The sequence below is a fragment of the Leucopleurus acutus genome, assembly GCF_964270905.1.
Source record: "Leucopleurus acutus genome assembly, chromosome: 3".
Taxonomy (NCBI): domain Eukaryota; kingdom Metazoa; phylum Chordata; class Mammalia; order Artiodactyla; family Delphinidae; genus Leucopleurus; species Leucopleurus acutus.
In genome coordinates, this window is record NC_139145.1 from 128,578,598 (window position 1) to 128,603,225 (window position 24,628).

General features: G+C 34.4%; 1 protein-coding gene across 2 annotated transcripts in view; it reads left to right on the forward strand.

The window, feature by feature from the left end:
• ERCC8 (ERCC excision repair 8, CSA ubiquitin ligase complex subunit) overlaps positions 1 to 24,628 on the forward strand; it is a 58,376-nt gene that overhangs the window by 12,383 nt on the left and 21,365 nt on the right. Inside the window, exons 2-7 of one of the 2 annotated variants that reach the window (XM_082837014.1) lie at positions 1,681 to 1,776; positions 6,990 to 7,091; positions 10,661 to 10,784; positions 21,198 to 21,279; positions 22,727 to 22,795; positions 23,983 to 24,049. In XM_082837014.1, the coding sequence (XP_082693140.1) occupies positions 1,681 to 1,776; positions 6,990 to 7,091; positions 10,661 to 10,784; positions 21,198 to 21,279; positions 22,727 to 22,795; positions 23,983 to 24,049 (540 nt within the window). Of the gene's footprint in view, positions 1 to 1,680; positions 1,777 to 6,989; positions 7,092 to 10,660; positions 10,785 to 21,197; positions 21,280 to 22,726; positions 22,796 to 23,982; positions 24,050 to 24,628 lie in introns of those variants that run through there. The other variant, XM_082837015.1, reaches the window with a different exon arrangement.

The following is a 24,628-nucleotide window of genomic DNA, read 5'->3' on the forward strand; positions in this document are numbered from 1 at the left end:
ATCAAAAAGGCAAGAGATAACAAATGCTGGAGTGGATGTGGAGAATATGAAACCCTTGTGCACTGTTGGTGGGATTTGTAAATTAGTACAGCCACTGTGGAAAACCAGAATGGAGGATCCTCAAAAAATTAAAAATAGAACTACTACATGAGGAGGAAAACCAGAATGGAGGATCCTCAAAAAATTAAAAATAGAACTACTACATGATCTAGCAGTTTCATTTCTGGGAATATATCCAAACGAAATGAAAACGATAACTCACAAAGATATCTGCACCTCCATGTTCATAGCAGCATTATTTACAATAGCCATGACAAGGAAACCTAAGTGGTCACATATGAATGAATGGATAAAGAAGTTGTGGTATATATTTACAATGGAATGAATATTATTTAGCTACAAAAAGTGAGGAAATCCTACCATTTGCAACTACATGGGTGGACCTTGAAGGCATTATGCTAAAGGAAGTAAGTCTGACAGAGAAAGACAAATACTATATGATTTCACTTAAATATGTGGACTCTTAAAAGAAAAGAAAACACTCATAGAAAAAGAGATCAGACTTGTGGTTACCAGAGGGAGGGGGTGGGAGCAGGAGGAGTTGGAGGAAAGAGGTCAAAATGTACAAAATTCCAGTTATAAGATAAATAAGTACTAGGGATGTAATGTACAACATATTGACTATAGTTAACACTGATGTATGATATATAGGAAAGTTGTTAGTAAATCCTAAGAATTCTCATCACAAGGAGAAAAAATTTTTTTTCTTTTTGTTGTATCTATATGAGGTGATAGATGTTAGCTGAACCCCTTGTAGTAATCATTTCACAATATAAGTAAATTAAGCCATCATGCTGTATACCTTAAACTTATACAATGATATGTATTCATTTATTTCTCAGTAAAACTGGGGGAAATATCTTATTTAAATTAACATTATTTTGATCAATAATGAATTTAGAGATCATTTGGTTAAATTAATGTAAATGCTTTTTGACATCCAAAAGATTGAGACAACTTCTAATAGTTAACACTCACTAGGCACTTCCTATATGCTGAGCATTGTTATGAGCACTTTTTATGTTTCAACTCATTTAATCTTAACGTCCTCACCAGGATAATGATGGTTTACAGGTATTGAATATCAGAAATTTCATTCGTCTTAATTTGTGAGAGTACTTGTTAATCATTTTTATTTATATTTAATTTGATTTATGTAAATGTGCTTAATTGTTGAGTTGAACATGCTCGTTTTATATTTCTATAAGGCTTAAGAAACGGGAATTTTTTTTAAACTGTAATTTAAACTTTTGTCCACTAGATGTCCTCAACTAAGTTTCAGTTATCAGAATTTAACTTTTTGTTCATGAAAATTTGTTTCAGTTTCTAGCTATCTAAATTAAAAATTAATAAAATACACCCTTTAAATAAGAGATAAGACAATGCTTCAGGAGAAATTCTTTACATGTAACTGTTAGTACTCTTGTTATTTTAAAAATTTGTATAAGGTCTTTAATAATCTATAAATACCTTTGGATGTATGTTAGGAGATTTAAGCATTACTTGTGATTTTTGACTCCATGTAATTTTGGTGAAATAAGGACATTTTAATGTTAAATTACTTTCTTATTGTTTAACTTTATTTTTCCTTTTCCTCCTTTTAATTTTTATGTTTTGCAGGGTTTTGGGACTGGAGTTAAACAAAGACAGAGATGTTGAAAGGATCCATGGCAGTGGAGTTAACACCCTTGACATTGACCCTGTTGAAGGGAGATAGTAAGTTTATTATATAATCATTTTTGTTCCTAAGTGAGATCCAGTAAAATCTTGCTTTCAGATTAATTTTCTGAAGTTTCATAAAAATTAATAAAAATTCTAAATTTGTAGCATTTTAAATCTGGCATTATTAATTTCAAATAAATACAGAACATTGAACCTATGCAATGTTGCCAAATAAACATTTCCAAACTACTTTAATATAAATATATTCATTGTTAAATCAACGAATACTGAACTTTTTTGGATGCAGAGAGTGTGTAAGTGCTGAGGTATGTCTTTAGCTGCTATTTCAAAACAGAGTTGTTACTCTCAAGGAGTCTGCTGGGAAAACAAATATAAAAAGCAGAAGTATATTTTGGAAAATTAAGTTTGAAGCACACCAGACTTGTGTTTGAGTTCCTCCTGGCTTCATATTCATCAGCTATGTGGCCTTGAGCAATTTATCTAACCTTTCTAATTCACAGTTCCCTTAGCTACACAATGTAAGAACAAAATCTAACAAGTTTGTTGTGAAGATTAATTGAGATAATATGTATCACATGATTAGCATAGGACATGGCATACTGTAAATGGTTGCTACCACTGTTGTTAATCAAAAGCATTATCACCTATACTTTTACTCCTTTCAATCCATTTTCCATACAACAGCTGAAGTGCATAGAAAAATGTGCCATCTCCCCCACTTAAAACTCATCTACCCCACATTACTTTTACAAGAAAGTTCAAAACCCTTCATGTGGTCTATAATTAAGACAAGTGTAAAAGTAACTAAAGAAAAGTTTGTCTTACCATGTTCTGTTTAGCATTTGCCCCCAAATTTTTATATTATAATGAAGTATTATTATTTACATTAAAATAAGCCAGAGTAGGTTTAATAGAAATCTGTTTTTTATTTCCAGCCTCTGTCATGGTCTCACCTAATAGTATATGAGAAACATGTACAGTGAACGAATGCTCACTTTAACACATGGTTAAATCTAAAAGATGACCTGTGATAATTCTTTTCTTCCTCCTGACCTTTTCCAGGCTCAATATAACACCTCCCAATTAAGGACAGGTGTGGGACATTTGCTTATAAAATAATCCAGACGTGAGCATCAAGGGATAGCTGATTTCTTTTGGTCTTAGGTGCTGGTAGAAAAAAATGTTCAATACTCCAGCCAGTCATTTGGGGTAGTGATCAGTTGTTTGACCTGTAAAGTACATGAATCCAGTAGGCTACCAGTTGGGAGAGTTAGTGAGAAATGTGGGAAGTTATAGATTACATGTGCATTAAATAGGTGTGAGAAATAACAGACTGAGGAGTCTTCGCAGAGCATATACAGAAAAGTCAAGATTCTCACTACAGTGGTTTCCCCCTTTTCCCCCTTTTTCATAGTAAAAATCTACAACTATTTATTTCATTGTTTGCTAAGACTTATATTTTACATTAAACCCTTTTGGCAGAAAAGAGAAATAAAAATCAAAATGAATGTTTAATGGAAAATTAAATATAGGTCTTCTTTTTCTCAGAAAAATCAATTCACATGTAACTTGCTCAAAATACTTAATATTTACCAACCACTGTGAGAGCTGTAGTGATACCACGGAAAACCAGAATGAAAACTAGAATACATAAATCTTGTAAAGAAGCATTTATTTCCAAAGTTAGGACTTAATTGAAGAAGTCTATCTGAAAACATTTTAACAAGTGCAACTACATAAAGTACATTTGTATATCATCCTATGAAGCTTGAATTTTCTTTTATGTCTTCTAAATTCTTCTGAGTTGATTCCATGCGTCTTTGGTACTGAGTTTTCTTGTCCACATAAAAACGTCAAGTCCTGTCTTTTACTGTGTTCACTTTATTAGCAGGGTAATAACCGTAGAGTTAGGTAACATCATTGCCATCAGATACTTCAACTACGAAGTCAGTTAATTACAATAATGTTCAATTTTTTTCACCCAATTAATGTAATCAAAGGAAAGCTTTTGGAAGTCATTCTAGCAAAGATGAAACATCTTATGTTATTGTAAATACAATTTAAATTAAGTCTAAAAGTCCAGCTTTGAAAACAATTGTTTTTACATTGATAATACATGCAATGCCATGGTAAAAAAACAGTATTTCACAAAGTACAAATATGCAGAAAATGTTTTTGGAATTGTTATGGTACACATGTAACTCAAAACTGTGTTCAAACAAGCTGCAACATGTTATCAACCAAAACAAAAGCTGTAGTTGTTAAAATTTACAAAGATTTCTCTATATACACAATGAGTAACTGAACCACAAAATTTTGTAATGAAGCTAACACTGAGTATTAAAAAAAAACCTTCAGCATGGCATTACTTGCTGTATTTCTTTACTGCCCCATTATCAATTAGATTTAGAACTATTTGAGCAAAGAACTTTGAAGAAGTACTGTTAAATTAACCTAATTGTCCTACAAATTGATATTGAATTTTTCTTAAAACAAGTCTATAAATCAGTGCTTCTTGGACATGCTGCTAGTTCATGAACCCTTTGTATCTGGTTCACAACTAGATAAGGCACTTGTACCAGAATGTGGTACAAGTCACTAAGCACACAGTTTAGATAAGCTATATTTTTTTTTGTAGCAAGACTATCTCAGTGAAGAAAGAAGTGTGTTCATTTCTGACACAAGCTCTTTATGTTGTACTATAAATAGCAAAGAAACTAAAGATGGCAAAATAAAAAACCAATGTACAACACTCATAACAAATATAAGTGATCAAATATCTCCACAAACCACAAAATATGGATGAATGGGAGCAAAACACTGATAACTACAAAATCAGTGTGGTATCAGCATCTATACCAGGGGAGGCAATAAAAACCACTGGGGCATCTAATAGACCTGATAACTCAAAATAACTGACAGTTAGTTGAAAGCTCAGCAAGCCAATTTGACTACAACATTGAAACTGGGAAAGGATTGTGTACTCTAGTTGTTCAAGGGATTCACAGTAAGACCCAAAGGGGCTAGAGTACTGTAGGCCCTATAATCTCTCCAGCTAATCACCTAAAGATGTCCTAATGGAGAGAACCCTACGTTGAGGAGAAACTGTTTGGAATAGAATCCAAAGTGAGCAGTACAGGGACAATAGAAAGAAACAAGGGAAAAAGATGGATCAGATAAAAATTGGGGTGGTGAATAGAATCAGGAAATCTCTGAAAGTTAGCTGCCATATTTTGAGCGTCTTATTTGAAAAAGAAGAGGAGGGGGATGTTCTAGAGATATAAATTTTAAATATTGTTATAAACGAAGCCTCCCTTTTAAAAGTTTAAGAAAATTAATTTTACATAAAAATGAGCAAAAGAATAGGATTAAGATCAAAGCCCATACAAAATTATTTTAAGAACAAAGAGAATAAATAGAATAATGTTCCTTTAGACAGTGTAGTTGTGCCAGAAAGATATGCCCACAAAATAGATAACTCTACCTAATATTTTAAAACTAGCTGAAAGTCATTTCTATTTTTTATTTTCTTTATTTTTTTGGCTGCACCATGTGACATGTGGGATCTTAGTTCCCCAATCAGGGATCACACCTGTGGCTCCTGCAGTGGAAGCACAGAGTCTTAACCACTGGACTGCCAGGGAAGTCCCTAAAAGTCATTTTTAAAAGATACAGTGTATGGGCTTCCCTGGTGGCGCAGTGGTTGGGAGTCCGCCTGCTGATGCAGGGGACATGGGTTCGTGCCCTGGTCCAGGAAGATCCCACATGCTGCGGACTGGCTGGGTCCCTAAGCCATGGCCGCTGAGCCTGCGCGTCCGGAGCCTGTGCTCCGCAATGGGAGAGGCCACAACAGTGAGAGGCCCGCGCACCGCAAAAAAAAAAAAAAAAAAAAAAAAAAGATACAGTGTATGAAAGAGTAACATAAGTAGGAATTAGAAAAACTGAAAAATGAGATGATCAAACTCAAGAAAAAATTAGAAAAGAAAGTTTCAGAAATGAAGACTAAAGCATAAAGAACACAAGCAAATAAAATATGAGGAAACATTTAAAAATCAAAAAGAAATGGAGAAAGGAAAAGTTTTTGAGATACAGATGTATGTAGAAGATAGGCAAAGAAGATCTAACATACATATAATAGGAGTTTCCAGAGAAGAAACCCAAAGGAAAAGAATGGAATAAAGACTAAAACTATATTCCAAGGAAACATTCCTAGAATGAATAAAATCTGAAACTACATATAAGGGAAAGAGAATCATATTGTAACCAGACTTTGATTTTGAGCTTTTTGCTCAAAGAAATGAAGTTTCTTTTCTAAGATGTTCAAGGAAATAAAATGTGAGTCAAGGATTTTATATCCAACCAGACTAATTTTCAAGTACAAAGGGACTAATTATTAGTAACATACAAGAATTCAGGGAGTATTGTTCTCATTAGGCCTTTCTTAAGAATCTACCAGAGAATAAAATCAGAACAAGAATGAATAGAGACAGCACCAGAATTGATGGTGAGCAGTAATATTAACAAATAGCAATACTTTATGTAGATGCATAAATATTTACATATATAGATATATAAATTAAATTCACAAATCTATGTGTTTTCCCTATTAGATTGTAAACTGGGGCGTCAGGAATCATGCCTGTCTTATTCATAGTTGAATTGGCATAACGCCTAGCATATTGCAGAAGCTCAAAATTGAATGAGTTGAGTAAACGCATTCATAATGGAGGGAAGAAATCTAACACTTATGGATCCCCTATTTTTTGCCAGGCAGTATAAAAGCCCTTTGCATATGACTTATCTTTGTATCAACTTTATGATTTAGGTGAAAATGTCCCACTTTTCACAAAGGAAAAACCTTAGGTGAAGTAACTTGCCCAGGGTCATATAGCTAGCATCAGTAATAACTGGTCTGTTTGATTCCATTTATAACTAGGCCATTTAAAATGACTTTGTAATATTTCACTTCCTTAAATAAGAAGTATCTTTTGCCATCTTGTTTCTACTGTCCTTTCTTTTTGGAATCATGAAGGTAAATTTTAACTGATCACAGATTGAATCATTCTATACTCATTCTTCCACAAATACTAGATTAAAAATTTTAGTTTATTTCAGCCTATACTAATGAAGATTTACTCTGTATTTATGGGCATAATAAATTTGAGTTTGTAGGTCAGTAATTTTCAGAAATACTTGGTCATAAATGAACTATATAAAATGATAATGTGAACTTTTTTTATTATTAGCATGTTATCAGGTGGTTCAGATGGTGTGATGGTGCTTTATGATCTTGAGAACTCCAGCAGACAACCTTATTACACATGTAAAGCAGTGTGTTCCATTGGCAGGTGTGTATTAAAAATGTAATTCATGAATTTATAAACATTTGAGTATTTTTTGCATCAAATGCAAAACATGAAAAAAACTTTTGGTTATGTTCTTTTTGTTCTCCACCTACATAGCACACCTCAGTAACTAATTTTAGTTCTTAGACTACTTAGCATAAGACTCATTTGAGTCTTTCCAGCTAAATATAAACACAAATTAGATTTTTCAACTATCATTAATAGAACAAAAAGATTAACAGCTAGAAGCCATAAATATACTAACAATCACACACACACATACACACCCCTTTCTTACCTCTCTATATACTCAACGCTGCCTAACTTAACATACTTCTCTTTGTCTTGAATTTTTTGACTATTTACTGGCTTTCCAATCTTGTGAGAATTATTTTTAAGTTTTTAATAAAGTGTTTTGTGATTTTGTTTTAATTTGTTCATAATCATCACTTAATTCTTTTTCATTTCCTGTATTTGATCTGATTTTGAGGAGACCTTGAATTAACAGAGAGAATAGGTGTCGAAAAAATGTTTTCAAGAGGAAAAACTTCCTGAACATTCATATCAGCAACCACTCTGTATTAAAGCTGTTCCCAAAGCACTAGATAGATGCATAAGTTCATGGAATATTTGTGAGGAGATTTACGAATGTTTCTTGGCTCTGGTGCTTCACTTTGGAAATACGGATTTAAGGAAACTATTTCTCTGAGCCTCTGACAAAACTATTTTGTCTTAGAGATAATTATACTTGCCCTATTATTCTTGTAAGTTTTCTGTAAGACTTAAATGAAATACTGTCTTTTAAAAAGCATATTAAAAATTGTAAAGCCATCATATAAATAGGAAACAATATAATTATAGGTACATTTGGTACAAAACAAGATACCACTTCAAGTACTTTGGAACTTGGTTCCTAAGAGGCTTACACCATTTTATATTCCCTCCACTCCCACCAAACAAACAAACAAAAAATCTAAATTCTAAAGTGTAAGACAGTCATTAATTAAATTCATCTTTGTCTTATTTTATCTTAGCTATCATTTTAACACTGTTAAAATAATATTTTTATATATACCACCTGCTATGTAATGTTATTCCATGAGTGGCTATGATTTGCTTTTCTGGTGTGTGATGTCAAGTAAATGCTTAGGATATCAATCTTACTTTATTATGACTTTCTTCTTAGATTCAAATTCTTAACTTCAAAACCATGACTTTGGTAAATGGGCATATAGTAAGCATCTTTACAAAATGAGTTAAAATAGCATTTTACATTCAAAGACTTTATAATCTAACTTTAAAAAGTAATTTCAATAAAAATTGTTACTAAGTTAATGTGGCTTAGACTGTTTCCTGATATTTATTTTTGCTTTACTTAATGTGTTTGTTCTGAGCACCAAAAAGATTCCTGTACCCAAATTTTTATTAAATGTGAATGAGAATGACAGATCATACATAGTAGGAGAATAATACAATATTTTGTCCTATTTTTAAATCTAAAATATAAATGAGCTTTTATTTGTGATCACTACATTAAAGATTTATTTAAAACTGGAAAATCTCTGTGTAGATCCTTAGGAACAAATAGAAATCAGTTCTGTTTATCTTAAGCAGAAATTTATTGGAAAGAAATTTAATATCTCACATAATGGCAGGAAGGTGGAAGAATCAAATGTAGAAAATGAGCAGAAAAGCAAGAGAAACTAGGACAAGAGAACACAGTCAAGGTCACACCACAGGAACAATTTAGTTTGGGTTCTGCTACATGTCACAAACACAGATTCTCAACTCTACAGCTATGAATAATTGCTAACTATCCTTGGTTTGCATTACTAGCTGGAGTTTTAGAGTCCCAGGCAGGATTGATGAAGCCCAGGACACATGTTCATGCCCCCACTGCCAAGAGCAAGGGGAAGAGAATATCTGGAGCCCCTTGCTTTATGTAACAAGAGGCAAGGCCCTGCCTTTTCAACAAAACGAAGGGAATTTCCCCCCAAAAGGAAGTTTGGATGTTCAGCCAAGAAAAGGGCGCATGTCCACTACAGTCCACCCATTTGGCTGTCCAATATCAGTATATACCTTTCTTCCCATACCTACCCTTCCTTTTAAAAAAGTTTCAGCCTGACCTAATGCAAGTATCCATTATTTGACAAAAAAATATAATTATCCCCTTCCCCAAAGAGCTATGACCCTAAGTCTGTTTATTTACCACATCCATCTCCAGTTCAGGATAATGTCTGTTTTTCCACTGGTTTTACGTGATCTTATATCAGGATTATGCAACCTGTGGGCTCAATTGTATAGTTAACCTATATAAAATAACGGAGGTAAGAAAAAGAGGAAAGAAAGAGGAAATTAGTTAAAATATATACGTATATACATGACATAGAAAGTAAGGAAATATGAATAGGTACTACAGTCCTTTTTTGCAGCTGTCTCAAGGCCAGCTTGAGGTCTTCAGGTAGCACCACATGTGTCAAGGCCCTTTATTCTGTATTGTGATCCAGACCTTCACCTTAAGGAATCAGAACTCATGATGGTCCTATCTGCATAGGGTTGCAGTAGTCTTCTGTTTACTTTTATCTTATTGAAAATTTCTAACGTACATGAAAATAGAGAGTAGTATAATGAACTGTGTACCGATCACCCAGCTTCAGCAGCTATCAGTCATAACCAGTCTTGTTTCATCTTTACCCCAACCTACCCAGCTACTCTGAGGATTATTTTGAAGCAGATCTCAGAAGGATATCGTTTCATTCATAATTATTTGTATCTCTAAAAGGTAAAAGGTGTTTTATAAGCATAACCCCACTACCACTATCTCACATCTATAATAATTCCTGATATTAAGTATACAGTTGGTGTTCAAATGTCCCACCATTGTCTCTTAAGTGTTCCTAAACAGCCAGTGTCTTTCAATTAAGATTCAGTAAAGGACACATACTGTGTTGATCACTGGTTCAGAGCATATACTGCATCCTTCAGGATAGCACATCATCATCACAAGGTGCTATATTGTAACTGATGTCATAACTGAGTCTTCAACAGATCATGATTCTATGGGTGATGTGTTACATAAGAGTAGTGAATCTCATGGGCATCTACCAGTTGCATTCTTTTGTTGTATAAGTAGGGTTCTTAATCAGAAGCAATACTGTGTGGGACACCATGGAAGTATGTGAGGCAACAATTCTAAGAATGGTGGTGTTGAGAAAATGATGGCCAGGAAAAGCAAATCCAAAACCAGAATAGGTGTCTCTTCCAGTAAGGAAAAATCACTGTCTCCATGAAGCAGTCCAGTGTGGCTGGCTGATCCCTCCAGGATATAGTATTGAAATCAGAAGTCTCTCATTTTATGAGCCTTAGTAGGAAGCAGCCCTCCACATCATACTGTGAAAGCTTAAAACTAGAGATGCCTAGATATTCTCTTTCTCTAGACAGCTAGGACATGGCATGTGATCTAGGTTTGGCCATTCATATCATCGTTCCTGAGACTGCTACTCGTGAATATAGTATCAGTTTTGAAACTCAAATAAATCAATTATCTCTAAATTTTGATTACTGTTTTGTAGAAGCCATCCTGATGTTCACAAATATAGTGTGGAGACTGTACAGTGGTATCCTCATGACACTGGCATGTTCACATCAAGCTCATTTGATAAAACTCTGAAAGTATGGGATACAAATACGTTACAAGTAAGTACATTAAAAACTTTTCCAAGTTGCTCTGTGCGATAAATGAGAACTTAATCCTAAACCATTTTAGTGTGATTATTTGCTAAGATGTCATATAGTATATGTGAAATTAGTATAGCAGTTAAGGAGACCTAGAGTGCTTGAGTTCATATCTTGGTTCTGCTGCTGACTGTCTGTGTGATATTTGTCTGAACCTCTTTGTATTTATCTGTAAAGAGGGTAATGATTGTACCTTATAGAATGGTTGTGAGGATTAAATAGGTCAATATATGTAAAGTACCTGGAACAGTGCCTAGCATATAGTAAGTGCTCAAAAACCATTAGCTATTATTATTATTTGTTTTATTATTCAAAAACTACTATGGTCTAGTGGTGTAGGGAAGAAAATTGGATTTATCTCCTATTGGCCAAAAGACTTAAAGGAAAAGAAAGTTATTAACATTATAGCTTAGTAAAGGTAGACAGTAGATAATAGTTTTTATATTTGATCAAATTTATATTTCTTTCCCATGCTAATTTTTTCCCTGAGCTCTAGTCCCATATGTCTCCACCTGTCTTCAGAACCTCTCTTTTTTTTTTTTTTTTTTTTTTTGCGGTACGTGGGCCTCTCACTGCTGCAGCCTCTCCCGTTGCAGAGCACAGGCTCCGGACGCGCAGGGTCAGCGGCCATGGCTCATGGGCCCAGCCGCTCCGCGGCATGTGGGATCTTCCCGGACCGGGGCACGAACCCGTGTCCCCTGCATCAGCAGGCAGACCCTCAACCACTGCACCACCAGGGAAGCCCAGAACCTCTCTTACTTAAATGTAATGTCATCTTCTCAAACTTAACATGTTCCAAACTGAAGTGAACATGATGGCTCCTCACATCCATTTAGTCCTCAAATCTTAGCAATTCTTCCTTCAAACTCTCAGATTTCCCTTTCCTATTTCCCTCACCATCACTGTACATCTAGACTACTCCTAAAAACTCCTAACTGGTTTCTCTGCATTATTTTTCTTCCACATTTCCACAGCAAGTTTACCCCAGAATTAATCAGAATCAAGCAGTTTCATCCTGTCTCAACACGAAACCTCTAGTGACTCCATTGTCTAAATTCAGCCTGGCATTCTAAGTTCTCCATAACCTCACTTCCCACTTTCTCAACCTTAGCTTCTACCTCTTTTCAACCTAAATGATGTACTGCCACTAAATTGATCTCCTTTTGCCTTCTAAACACATGTTATGTGTTATGTTCCCTGCGTCAGGTCCCCTTCCCTATGAAACTTCTCCCTTCTCTTATTCATCTTATAAATGGAAGTTTATACTCTTTAACCAACATCATTCTATTTCTCCCACCCCCCAGCCCCAGTAATCACTTTATTCACTGTTTCTATCAGTTTGGCTTTTTAAGATTCCACATATAAGTGATATTATACAGTATTTGTCCTTGTCTGCCTGACTTCACTTAATATAATGCCCTCAAGGTTTGTCCATGGTCACAAATGACAGGATTTCATTCTTTCTCATGGCTGAATAATATTCCTGTGTGTGTGTATGTGTGTGTGTGTGATCTTCTTTATCCCTGCATGCGTTGATGAACACTTAGGTTGTTTCCATGACTTGGCTATTATAAATAATGCTGCAAAAAACATGAAGGTGCAGCTATCTCTTTGAGAGAGACATTGATTTTATTTCCTTCAGATATATACACAGAAGTGGGATTGCTGTATCATATGGTTCTATTTTAAATTCTTTGAGGAACCCCATATTGTCTTTCATGATGGCTGCACCAATTTACATTCCCACTACCAGTTACAAGGGTTTCCTTTTCTCCATATCCTCACCAACACTTATCTCTTTTTGATAATAGACATTTTAACAGATGTGAGGTGATATCTCATTGTGGTTTTGATTTGCATTTTCCTGATGATTAGTGATATTGAACACCTTTTCATATTCATTTTGGCCATTCTTATATTTTTGGAAAAATGTCTATTCATGTCCTCTGCCCATTTTTTATTTGGATTGTTTGGGTTTTTTGCTACTGAGTTGTATGAGTTCTTTATATATTTTGGATATTAACCCTTTATCATGATTTTCAAATATTTTCTCCCACTCTTTAGGTTGCTTTTTCATATTGTTTATGGTTTCCTTTGCTGTGCAGCAGGTTTTTAATTTGCTGTAGTTCCATTTGTTTAATTTTGCTTTTGTTGCCTTTGATTGTGGTATCAAATCCAAACAGTCTTCACCAAGACCACTGTCAATGTTTTCTTCCAGGAGTTTTATGATTTCAGGTCTTACATTCAAGTTTTTAGTCCATTCTGAGTTAATTTACGTGCATGGTGTAAGATAGTGGTCCAGTTTCATTCTTTTGCGTATGGTTGTTCAGTTTTCCCAGCATCATTATTGAAGAGACTATCCTTTCCCCATTGTACATTCTTAGTTCCTTTGTCATAAATTAATTGACCATACATGCCTGGCTTTATTTCTGGACTGTCTTTTCTGGTCCATTGATCTGTGTGTCTGTTTTTATGCCAGTACCATAATGTTTTGATTACTATAGCTTTGTAATGCAGTGGTCCCCCCTTATCCATGTGGGATACATTCCAAGACCCCCACTGAGTGCCTGAAACCACGGATACTATCAAATTACCGTGGTTATAGTATATACCAACCCTGTATATACTATATTTTTTCCTATACTCATGTGTGGGTAGCATATATGATATGGATACACAGAACAAAGGGATGATTCACATCCACGTGGGACAAGCAAACTTTCATCATGCTCCTCAGAACAGTGTATTATTTAAAACTTATGAATTATTTACTTCTGTAATTTTCCATTTAATATTTTCAGACCACAGTTGACCTCAGATAACTGAAACAGAGGAAAGTGAAATACAGATAAGAAGGGGACTGCTGTATAGTCTGAAATCAGAAAGTGTGATGCCTCCAGCTTTGTTCTTCTTTCTCAAGATTGGTTTAGCAATTCGGGGTCTTTTGTGGTTCCATACAAATTTTCAGATTATTGTTTCCTATTTCTAGAAAAATGCCATTGAGAATTTGGTAGAAATTGCACTGAATTTATAGATTGTTTTGGGTGCTGTGGACATATTAACATTGTTAGTTCTTTCAGTCAACTGGTATGGAATATCTTTTCATTTATTTGTGTCTTCAGCTTCTTTCATCAGTTTCTTATAGTTTTCAGTGTACACCTTTTACCTCCCTAGTTAAATTTATTTCTAGGTATTTTATTCTTTATGCTGCAGTTATAAATGAGATTGTTTTCTTAATTTCTCCTTCTGATAGTTCATCATTAGTGTATAGAAATGCAACTGATTTTTTTTAACAGTTTGAATCCTGCAGCTTTACTGAATTTGTTTATTCTAACAGTTTTTTGGTGAAGTCTTTAAGGTTTTATATGTATAATATCATTTCATGGGCAGATAGAGACAGGTTTACTTTTTCCATTCCAGTTTGGATGCCTGTTATTTCTTTTTCTTGCTTAATTGCTCTGGCTAGGAGTTCCAGCACTGTGTTGAATAAAATTGGCAAGGGTGGGCATCCTTCTCTTCTCCCTGATCTTAGAGGAAAAGCTTTCAGCTTTTAACTGTTGAGTATGATGTTAGCTATGAGCTTGTCATATATGGCCTTTATTATGTTGAGGTACATTCTCTCTATACCCATTTTATTGAGGAAAATATTTAATACTTCTTAATATAAGTCAATACCCATTCGTGATTTTTTTAAAATTCCTAACATAGTAGGAATAAACGGGAAATTCCTTAAACTGGCATTTACAGATTACATGATTACAAACATGGAAAATCCAAAGGAAACTTTAGCCAAATTATAGTATAAGAAAATTCAGCAAAATTGCTGAATATAAGGTCAGCTGTATCTGAATTCCAGGCACAAAGAATTATAAAATGAAATTTCAAGAGTAATATAGTTTATAATTGCAGCACAAGTCATCATATACCTAGTAAGGAATTAAAAAGTGTACAGGACCACTCAACACTACACAGAAAACTATAGAATATTATTGAGAGAAATTAAAACCTAAATAAATGGTGGGATATGTCACATTCACACTCTCACCACTTTTATTCAACATAGTTTTGGAAGTCCTAGGCATGGCAATCAGAGAAGAAAAAGAAATAGAAGGAATGCAAATTGGAAAAGAAGTAGTAAAACTGTCACTGTTTGCAGATGACACGATACTATACATTAGAAAATCCTAAAGACACCACCAGAAAACTACTAGAGCTCATCAATGAATTCCAATAAAGTTGCCAGAAACAAAATTAATATACAGAAACCTGTTGCATTTCTGTACACTAACAATGAATTTTCTGAAAGAGTAATTAAGGAACAATTCCATTTATAAACGCATCAAAAATTAAAATACCTGGGAATAAACCTACTTAAGTTAAAGAACTGTACTCAGAAAACTATAAGACACTGATGAAAGAAATTGGAGAACACACAAACAGATGGAAATATATACCGTGTATATGGATTGGAAGAATTAACATTGTGAAAATGAACATACAACCAAAAGCAATCTACAGATTCATTGCAATCCCTGTCAAAATACCGAGGGCATTTTTCACAGAACTAGAACAAATAATTTTAAAATTTGTATGGAAACGTGAAAGACCCTGAATAGCCAAAACAATCTTCAGAAAGAACAGAGCTAGATGAATCACGCTTGCTGACTTCAGACTATACTACAAAGCTACAGTAATCAAAACAGTATGGTACTGGCATAAAAACAGATACATAGATCAGTGAAACAGAATGGAGAGCCCAGAAATAAACTCATGCACTTATGGTCAATTAATCTACGACAAAGGAGGCAAGAGTATACAATGCAGGAAAGACAGTCTTGGCAATTCCCTAGTGATCCAGTGATTAAGACTCTGCACTCTCACTGCCGAGGGCCCAGGTTCAATTCCTGCTCGGGGAACTAAGATCACACAAGCTCTGTGGCATGGCCAAATAAAGGAAAAGAAAGGAGAGTCTCTTCAATAACTGGTGCTGGGAAAACTGGACAGCCACATGTAAAGGAATGAAATTAAAACATTCTCTAACACCATATACAAAAATAAACTCAAAATGGATCAAAGACCTTAACGTAAGGCTGGAAACCATTAAACTAAAAGAAAGCAGAACATTCAGCGCACTCTCGATATAAATCATACTAAATTTTTTTTTGCATCTATCTCCTAAAGCAAAGCAATAAGAGCAAATATAAACAAATGGGACTTAATTAAACTTAAAGCTTTTGCACAGCAAAGAAAGCCATAAACAAAATAAAAAGGCAAACTACAGAATGGGAGAAAATGTTTGCAAATGATATAACTGATAAGGGGTTAATATTCACATATATAGACAATTCATACACCTGAACATCAAAAAAACAAGCCTAATTAAAAGATGGTTAGAAGACCTGAATAGACATTTTTCCAAAGAAGACATACAGCTGGCCAACAGGCACATGAAAAGATGCTCAACATCTTTAATCATCAGAGAAATGCAAATTAAAACCACAATGAGATATCACCTCACACCTGTCAGAATGGTTATCATCAAAAAGACCACAAATAACAAATGTTGGTGAGGATGTGGAGAAAAGAGAACCCTTGGGTGCTGTTGGTGGGAATGTAAATTGGTGCAGCTACTGAGGAAAACATTATGGAGGTTTCTCAAAAAACTGAAAATAGAACTACCATATGACCCAGCAGTTCCACTCGTGGGTATTTATCTGAAAAAAACAAAAGCACTAATTCAGAATGATACTTGTATCCCAATGTTCATAGCAGCATTATTTATAATTGCCAAGATATGGAAGCAACCCAACTGCCCATCAACAGATGAATGGATAACGGAGATGCGGTGTATACAATGGAATACTACTCAGTCATAAAAAAGAATGAAATTTTGCCATTTGCATCAAATGCATGGACATGGAGGGTATTATACTAAGTGAAATGTCATACAGAGAAAGACAAACACTGTATGATATCACTTATATGTGGAATCTAAAAAGTACAACAAGCTAGTGAATATAACAAAAAAGAAACAGACTCACAGTTATAGAGAACAAACTAATGGTTACCACAGTGAGGAGAGGGAAAGAGGGAGGGGCAAGATAGGCATAGGGGATTAAGAGGTACGAACTACTATGTATAAAATGAGAAAGGTACAAGAATATATATTACAACACAGGAAATATGACAAATATTTTATAATAACCATAAATGGAATGTAGCCTTTAAAAACTGTGAATCACTTTGTTATTGTATATCAACTATGCCTCAATTCTAAAAAGAAGAAGAAAGAAAAGAATTAGAAGGCTTAATATTATAATGATTTTACCCAGTATGATCTATAGAATCAGTGCATTTCTGATCAAAACCTTTGCAGAATTCTTTTGTGGAAATTGACTAGGTAATTCTAATGTATAATACATATGGAAATGCAGAGGGACAAGGTGCTCTTGAAGAAGAATGAAGCTTGAGGACTTCACTACCTGTAACCAAGACTTTACCATAAGTTAATTACACTAATCAAGGCAGTGTGATATTGGTACAAGTGAAAACAAACACACACAGGGGAACAGGATAGAGAATCATGAAACACACCCATAGCTGTATAATGATGTGGTTTATGATAAAAATAACACTGCAGTGAATTGGGGAAAAGATAACCTTTTCCATAAATGGTCCTGGATGAACTAGGTATCCATATTTAAAAACTAGTTTTGACCCTTACCTCACACCAGACACAAAAGTCAATTTCAGGTGGATTACAAGTATATAAATGTGAAAGATAAAATGATACAGCTTAAAGATGAAAAAAGAAAATGTGTTTATGGCTTATGACAGTTAAAGACACAAAAACTACAAACCAAAAAGGCAGAGATAGATAAATTGAGCTACATTAGAATTAGGAATCTCTAGTCATCAAAAAACACTATTACAAAAGTGTAAAGGTAAGCCATGGAATGGGATGATATATCTGACATATGCATATGTTTGAAAAAGGACTGATGTACAGATTATATAGTCAACAAAAATTAAAACAGTCCTATAGAAAAATAGGCAAAACACTTGAATAGGCACTTCAAGAAAGAGGATATCCAAATAACCAATAAATAAAAGTGTTCAACTTTATTAATTGTGCACCTGGATGTGTTATTTAAATACATAATGAGATACCTCTCTGTACCCTCCAGAATGGCCAAACTTAAAAGAGGTTGATGATAACATCATCAACCTCTCTGTACCCTCCAGAATGGCCAAACTTAAAAGAGGTTGATGATAACATCATCACACATTACATATGTTGCTGTTGAGATCACAAATTGGTACAGATATTTGGTATTGACTGAAGCCAAATATGTGCATATCCTCTGACCCAGCAGTTACACTTTTGGGTATATAAATGCATGCATATGTGTACTAAAGGATATTTGTAAGAATGTTCATAGCAGCACTGTTGATGATAACCAAGAACTGGAAACAACTCAAATGTCCATTAGCAGCCAAATGAAATCTGGCAAATTTTACATCAGAGCACTCTCCTACAATGACAAGGGAACACTTCTGTATTAACAAAAAGTATGAATCTTATATAATATTAGATAAAATAACCAAAAACTAGAGTGCCTAATATATAATTCCCCTTATAAGAGGTTCAAAAATAGACAAAACTAATCTAATGATGATAGAGGCCTGTATGATGGTTATCTTTCTTGGTGAGATTTGTAAGGGGGGGTTCTAAGGAGCCTTCTGGGGTATTTGTAATGTTTGTAATGTTCTGTTTTTCAATAGGGGTGGTCATTACTTTGTGAAAATTCACTTCGTGAAAATTAATTGAGCTGTACACTTATGATTTTTGTGTACTTTTCTGTATGTTACGCTTCATTTAAAAGTATGACTTTTAATTAAAATTTTTTAATTTAATTAATTAAAAATTAATAAGCCATACATTTACATTTTCTTTCCTTAACATTGACTTCTATTAAAACTGACATCTTGGATTTAAATTTTCTTTAAAACGTAAATGTTTTGCTAACTTAAAACAGTATTCCATGAGTTCATAATTCTGTTTGAAATAAAGGTATGACAGTATTTTATTTTATTTATTTATTTATTTATTTGCGGTACGTGGGCCTCTCACTGTTGTGGCCTCTCCCGTTGCGGAGCACAGGCTCCGGACGCTCAGGCTCAGCGGCCATGGCTCACGGGCCCAGCTGCTCCACGGCATGTGGGATCCTCCCGGACCGGGGCAGGAACTCGTGTCCCCTGCATCGGCAGGCAGACTCTCAACCACTGTGCCACCAGGGAAGCCTGACAGTATTTTATTTTTAATAATAAATTTGAAAGCATTCAGTAAGAAACAATTGTGCCTCTGCTATTATGTTCTCTGCTATTATTTTCTCCATCGTCTACTCCCATCATTAGTTTTTCCTATTAATATATATATTAGGTACTTTTCATACCTTCATCTCAGTTTTCCATGAGCATGTTTTAATAGCTTGAGCATATGTTGTGGCTTAGAGGAATGTCTTCTCTAGAGTCTTCTCTATTTAACTTTAAGGTGTAGAGCCAAGTGGAGATAATCCAGGAATTGAGCTATACCTAGGTGGAATTTGGGAGTGTGGTCTAAACTGAAAATATAGATTTGTGAATCACTAGGATATAGGTGGCAGTTGAAGAGAGGAGTCTAAACCTTGAGGAAGATTATAAGGACAGGAGAAGGAACAACAAAGCCTGCAGAAGACAATGAAAAGGCCTAGCCAGAGAGAATAAGAGGGAAATCAGGAGTATGTGATATAATGGAAGCCAGTGGAAGAGATTGTCTTAACGAAGGTAGAATAGTCAGCTGTGTTGAATGCTACTGACAGATTAGGTAAGATAAAGACATTTGGTGATAGAAGGTTATCAGTGGTATTGGCAGGGTGGTGAGAGTGGGAGTAGTGGAGATAAAAAATAAGTTTGCAGTAAGTTGAGAAATACATAAGAGATAAGAAATTAGAGACAGCCAAAATTTGGATTTAAAGGGGGAGGAAGAAGATTAATTAGGAGGAATTTGGGTGAAAAGGATTTTGTTTTTTTGTCTTGGGGAGGGGAGTGCTGTTACAATGAAAGAGACTTGAACATGTTTTAGTGCTGATGGGAACGAGCCAGTAGGGAGAGAGCAGTTATACATACTCGGGAGATAGAGGCAATAATGTATAGGGTGAGATTTCTGACAGTGCTGAAAGTGATCTGAACACAGGTGGGGAAATTAAATAAGAGGAAGGATCATTTTTTTCATGATAACAGGAATGAAGAAGGAAAAAAGATAAGCGGAAGCAAATGTGTTTATAAGTTTGTTGTTAAGACAATAAGGAAATTCTCATTGAATGGCTCCTATTTTCTCTTTGGAATGAAAGATCAGATCACCTGTAGTGATGAAGGGGCGATTTTTGTGGAGAGTGGCGAAGGTTTGAAATAGCTGCAAATATTGTAGACAACGCTATTGAAATTGTAGGACCGGCAGTCAGTACTAAAGCCCAGTTGAGATGAATGATCTTTTATAGTGATACTAGTCTTCTCTATTATAAGATTTTCTTCACCTGGATAGGGCAGAGGTCAACTAACTGCAGCCCATAGGCCAAGTCTAGGCTCTGGGCCAAGGCTTCTCATGGACTCTTTTTGTAAAAAAAAAAAAAAAAAAAAAAGTGTTACTGTAACACAGACATGCTCATTTATTGTCTATGGCCACTTTGACACTACAGTGACAGAAATGAGTAGTTGGTTCTCAAAGCCTGCAATCTGACCCTTTACAGAAGTTTGCTGACCTCTGGTGTAGTTAAACCTGGATATAGGTACACGGAAGGCAGACATTTGGAGTCAGGTTGAGGTCTTGACAAATGCAATGATAACATAAAAGATATTGGCAGTTGAAGCATTGAAACTTGGAATCCAAGCTGAAGAAGGAAAAGAAGTGAAGAAAGGAACTGATAGGACTTCTGGGCTTTATTGGGGTGTCTTGTAGGTAGCTGGGCGGGGGGGACCTGGAACGATATAAAATTTGGTCATATATAACTGAAATAGGTGATTTCAAAGGAGAAGCAGTTCTAGGTGATGAGAATGTCCTGGGTGTGGTAGCTGAGGTTGTATGGCACTGGGAGGCAGAGTACTGGCTAGATCATCTGTGTAGATGCTGAAGTCCCTCAGAATGGAGCGGAAGGGAAGATGGTGAACCAAGTGGTTGTCTTGTCTTGATTTCTGAGATTTATTAAAGAAAAATAAATAAATTGCTAACAGTCAATTAAAAAATTGCTAACTGTGAAAATAAGCAAATAGAAAATTTGTTGCTTTTGTGATTGTAATTAGAACTTACACTTATTTTAAATGTCTTTTGATTATCAGATTGCAGATGTATTTAATTTTGAAGAAACAGTTTATAGTCATCATATGTCTCCAGTTGCCACCAAGCACTGTTTGGTAGCAGGTTTGTACATATGTTGTTTTTTAACATATTGAAAACTTTCTCCCTTTTAATATCTAGTTAGTTTTGATATAAACATTTTAACCCTGAGGAAGATCACAATTCTTTAAAAAAAAAAAGTGTGTATTACTCTTTGTATTCAGTTTAACGGATATTGTACAAGTTGGGCACTGTGCTAGGTTTCAAAGTGGCTAGGATTCAAAGATTAAGAAAGCACATTTCTGTTCCCTTAAGAGTTACTTTTTTTAAAATTTTTAACATCTTTATTGGAGTATAATTGCTTTACAATGGTGTGTTAGTTTCTGCTTTACAACAAAGTGAATCAGCTATACATATATCCCAATATCCCCTCCCTCTTGCGTCTCCCTCCCACCCTCCCTATGCCACCTCTCTAGGTGGTCACAAAGCACGGAGCTGATCTCCCTGTGCTATGCAGCTGCTTCCCACTAGCTATCTATTTTACATTTGGTAGTGTATATAAGTCCATGCCACTCTCACTTCGTCCCAGCTTACCCTTCCCATCCCCATGTCCTCAAGTCCATTCTCTACATCTGTGTCTTTATTCCTGTCCTCCCCTTACATTCTTCAGAACCTTTTTTTTTCTTTTTTTTAGATTACATATATATGTGTTAACGTACGGTATTTGTTTCTCTCTTTCTGACTTACTTCACTCTGTATGACAGACTCTAGGTCCATCCGCCTCACTACAAATAACTCAATTTTGTTTCTTTTTATGGCTGAGTGATATTCCATTGTATATATGTGCCACATCTTCTTTATCCATTCATCTGTCGATGGACACTTAGGTTGCTTCCATATCCTGACTATTGTAAATAGAGCTGCAATGAACATTGTGGTACATGAAAGAGTTACTTTTAAATCACCAAAGTTTCAAAGATTTTACGTGAACAAAATTTGGCAGCTTTTTCATTTTGACACAGTAAAACAAGGAAATGATTTCCTTTTCTCTAGAATGTGTGATTCAAATTAAACATCCATTTTTATGAAAGCGCCTGCAACAAAAATTTTCATGTGTGAAGAAGAAAAAATGTCTTCCTGGTATCAGGTATCAGGTCCCTGCGATATTATTTCTGTGGCACTTCATGAATCTCTTCACCTCCAGACATCAGTCAGCTGCTTCATCTTTAAAGAGTTTGGGCACTAACTTGTCTTTGAGGTCCACTCAGTCTGTATCCAGAGTTTCTGTGAATCTGTTACTAGTGATTAGAAGTATATCATTACCATGGAAAAGCTAAGCTATTAAAATAAAATGAATTTTTCTAGTTATAAACATTAATAACTATTTAAAGTATATTATTAGCATACATTTTTATATTTCTGCATGGATACAGTGAGTATGTCATGACTCATAGGGTAGTTTCTTGTTTCCTTTTGGTGATGATTTATAGTAAAATTATCTTAAACTATTTTTTTTGTTTTGTTTTTACAGTTGGTACTAGAGGGCCCAAAGTACAACTTTGTGACTTAAAGTCTGGATCCTGTTCCCACATTCTACAGGGTATTTTAAACAACAACTACTTTGAGTAAACCATTCAACAAAATGAAACATTATTAACAATGTATTCTTTATAAGTGACATGACTGATGTATTTTGTGCTAGTTGTTAGAAGTCAGCAGGGAATTAAAGATCCTTTTGTGCATTATTGTTATAAAACTAAACTATTGAGACATTTTTATGTACAGTAGCCAAGGGGAAGCTCAAAGAATATAGAAAGTCTAACTCAAAAACCGTGTGTTATTTCTACATTGAAAAAAATGAACTACTTATGAAACTTACATCAGTACATTTGTCTCCATGAGCATTTTTTTAATATTGTTCTGGCTGAGTAAACATTCTTAATATTTAGGTGCTTCTTTTCTCAATAAAAATATTTTAGAAAAAGGTATTGAAATAATACTTCGGTAAAGTTTTACTAGCTTAAATTATTTTTGCTACTTTTTTATTAGTATTAGATCATCTAATTCTAAACAGTGAAAAAATAGGATGTAATTCAGATATACTATTTTTATTCATCTCTGAGAAACACATAATAAATATATCAGGAAAACTTCGTGAGATGGATAACATTTGTTTTACATTATCATGAATTTCTATGAATATAAGCTAGGTAGATGAAAATATATGATTTGAATAGTTTAGTTAGGTAGAAGTGAATTAAAATGCTGAAATCACTTATCCTATGAACTTATCACTTGTGCTTTCTAGATAAAAATTTTTATATAAATACCTTTTACAATCATGATTTAAAATAATTTTTTTCTGTTATAACTTTCTGAAAACTTAGAGAACATTTTTATTCTTTAGAATGTTTATCTTGTATGGTGGTTTGTTGCAGGGATTTTGTTGTAGAGATAAGTAAGTAAGCTTGAGCTATATCACTTATTAATAGATAGACTTGCTAGGCTAACACCTGTATTTGAAAAGACAGACTCACTTGCTCTGAATGTTTTTTCCAAAGCAAACCCAGACCTTTTATAATAAAATAGCATTGTGAGAAATGCCCCATAGATTTCACATTAATATTTAAATATAGATTATTATAAATGTGAAAAAAATCATGATTGTATCAATTTATTTTTAAGATTTAGTCTATGCTTTCTTCATAATCCAACAAAATTAATTGCACTGTATCTTTTGATTTTTTTCAAATATTTTGCAAGTCATTTTATACAGTTGTTTTGCAGGTCACAGACAAGAAATATTGGCAGTTTCCTGGTCACCGCGTTATGAGTATATCTTGGCAACTGCAAGGTAAAATGCAAATTATTTGGTTTTGAAGTTAATAATTAATGATAAGCATTTTGGAAAGACTGTTTTTATGTTAGACGCATATTTAGTTGCTAAGTAGGTCCTAGAAAATAAGATAATTGAGTTACAGATTTTAATTCATATCACCAAAAGAAATCTTCCTTTGCATCATAATCTTAATCCTGACTATCTATCTTGAAGGTGCTCACTTTGTAAAACAGAGAAAACAACAGAATCTATGTAGCAATGCAAATCTACTAGTACTACCCATGAAACAACTGTGTTGTGTCATTTTTGCTTACAAAAGTGTAACACTGTCAATTTAAGAATAGTAGCATTTTAATTCATTTTCTTTAACCCAAAATTATTTTGAATCTGATTCAGCACATTCATCCACTCATTGATTCAGTTTACTAACATTTAATGACTCCTGTCATGTGCCAAGCATTGTGCTAGGGACACAGAGGTAACACAGGCGTAGTCCTTTCAAGAAGGTAATAGTCTAATGAGGGGGTATAGTCAGAAAAATCAGTGATTTCAGAACATCCTGAAAAATGCTTTAATAGAGATATGTCTCTGGTA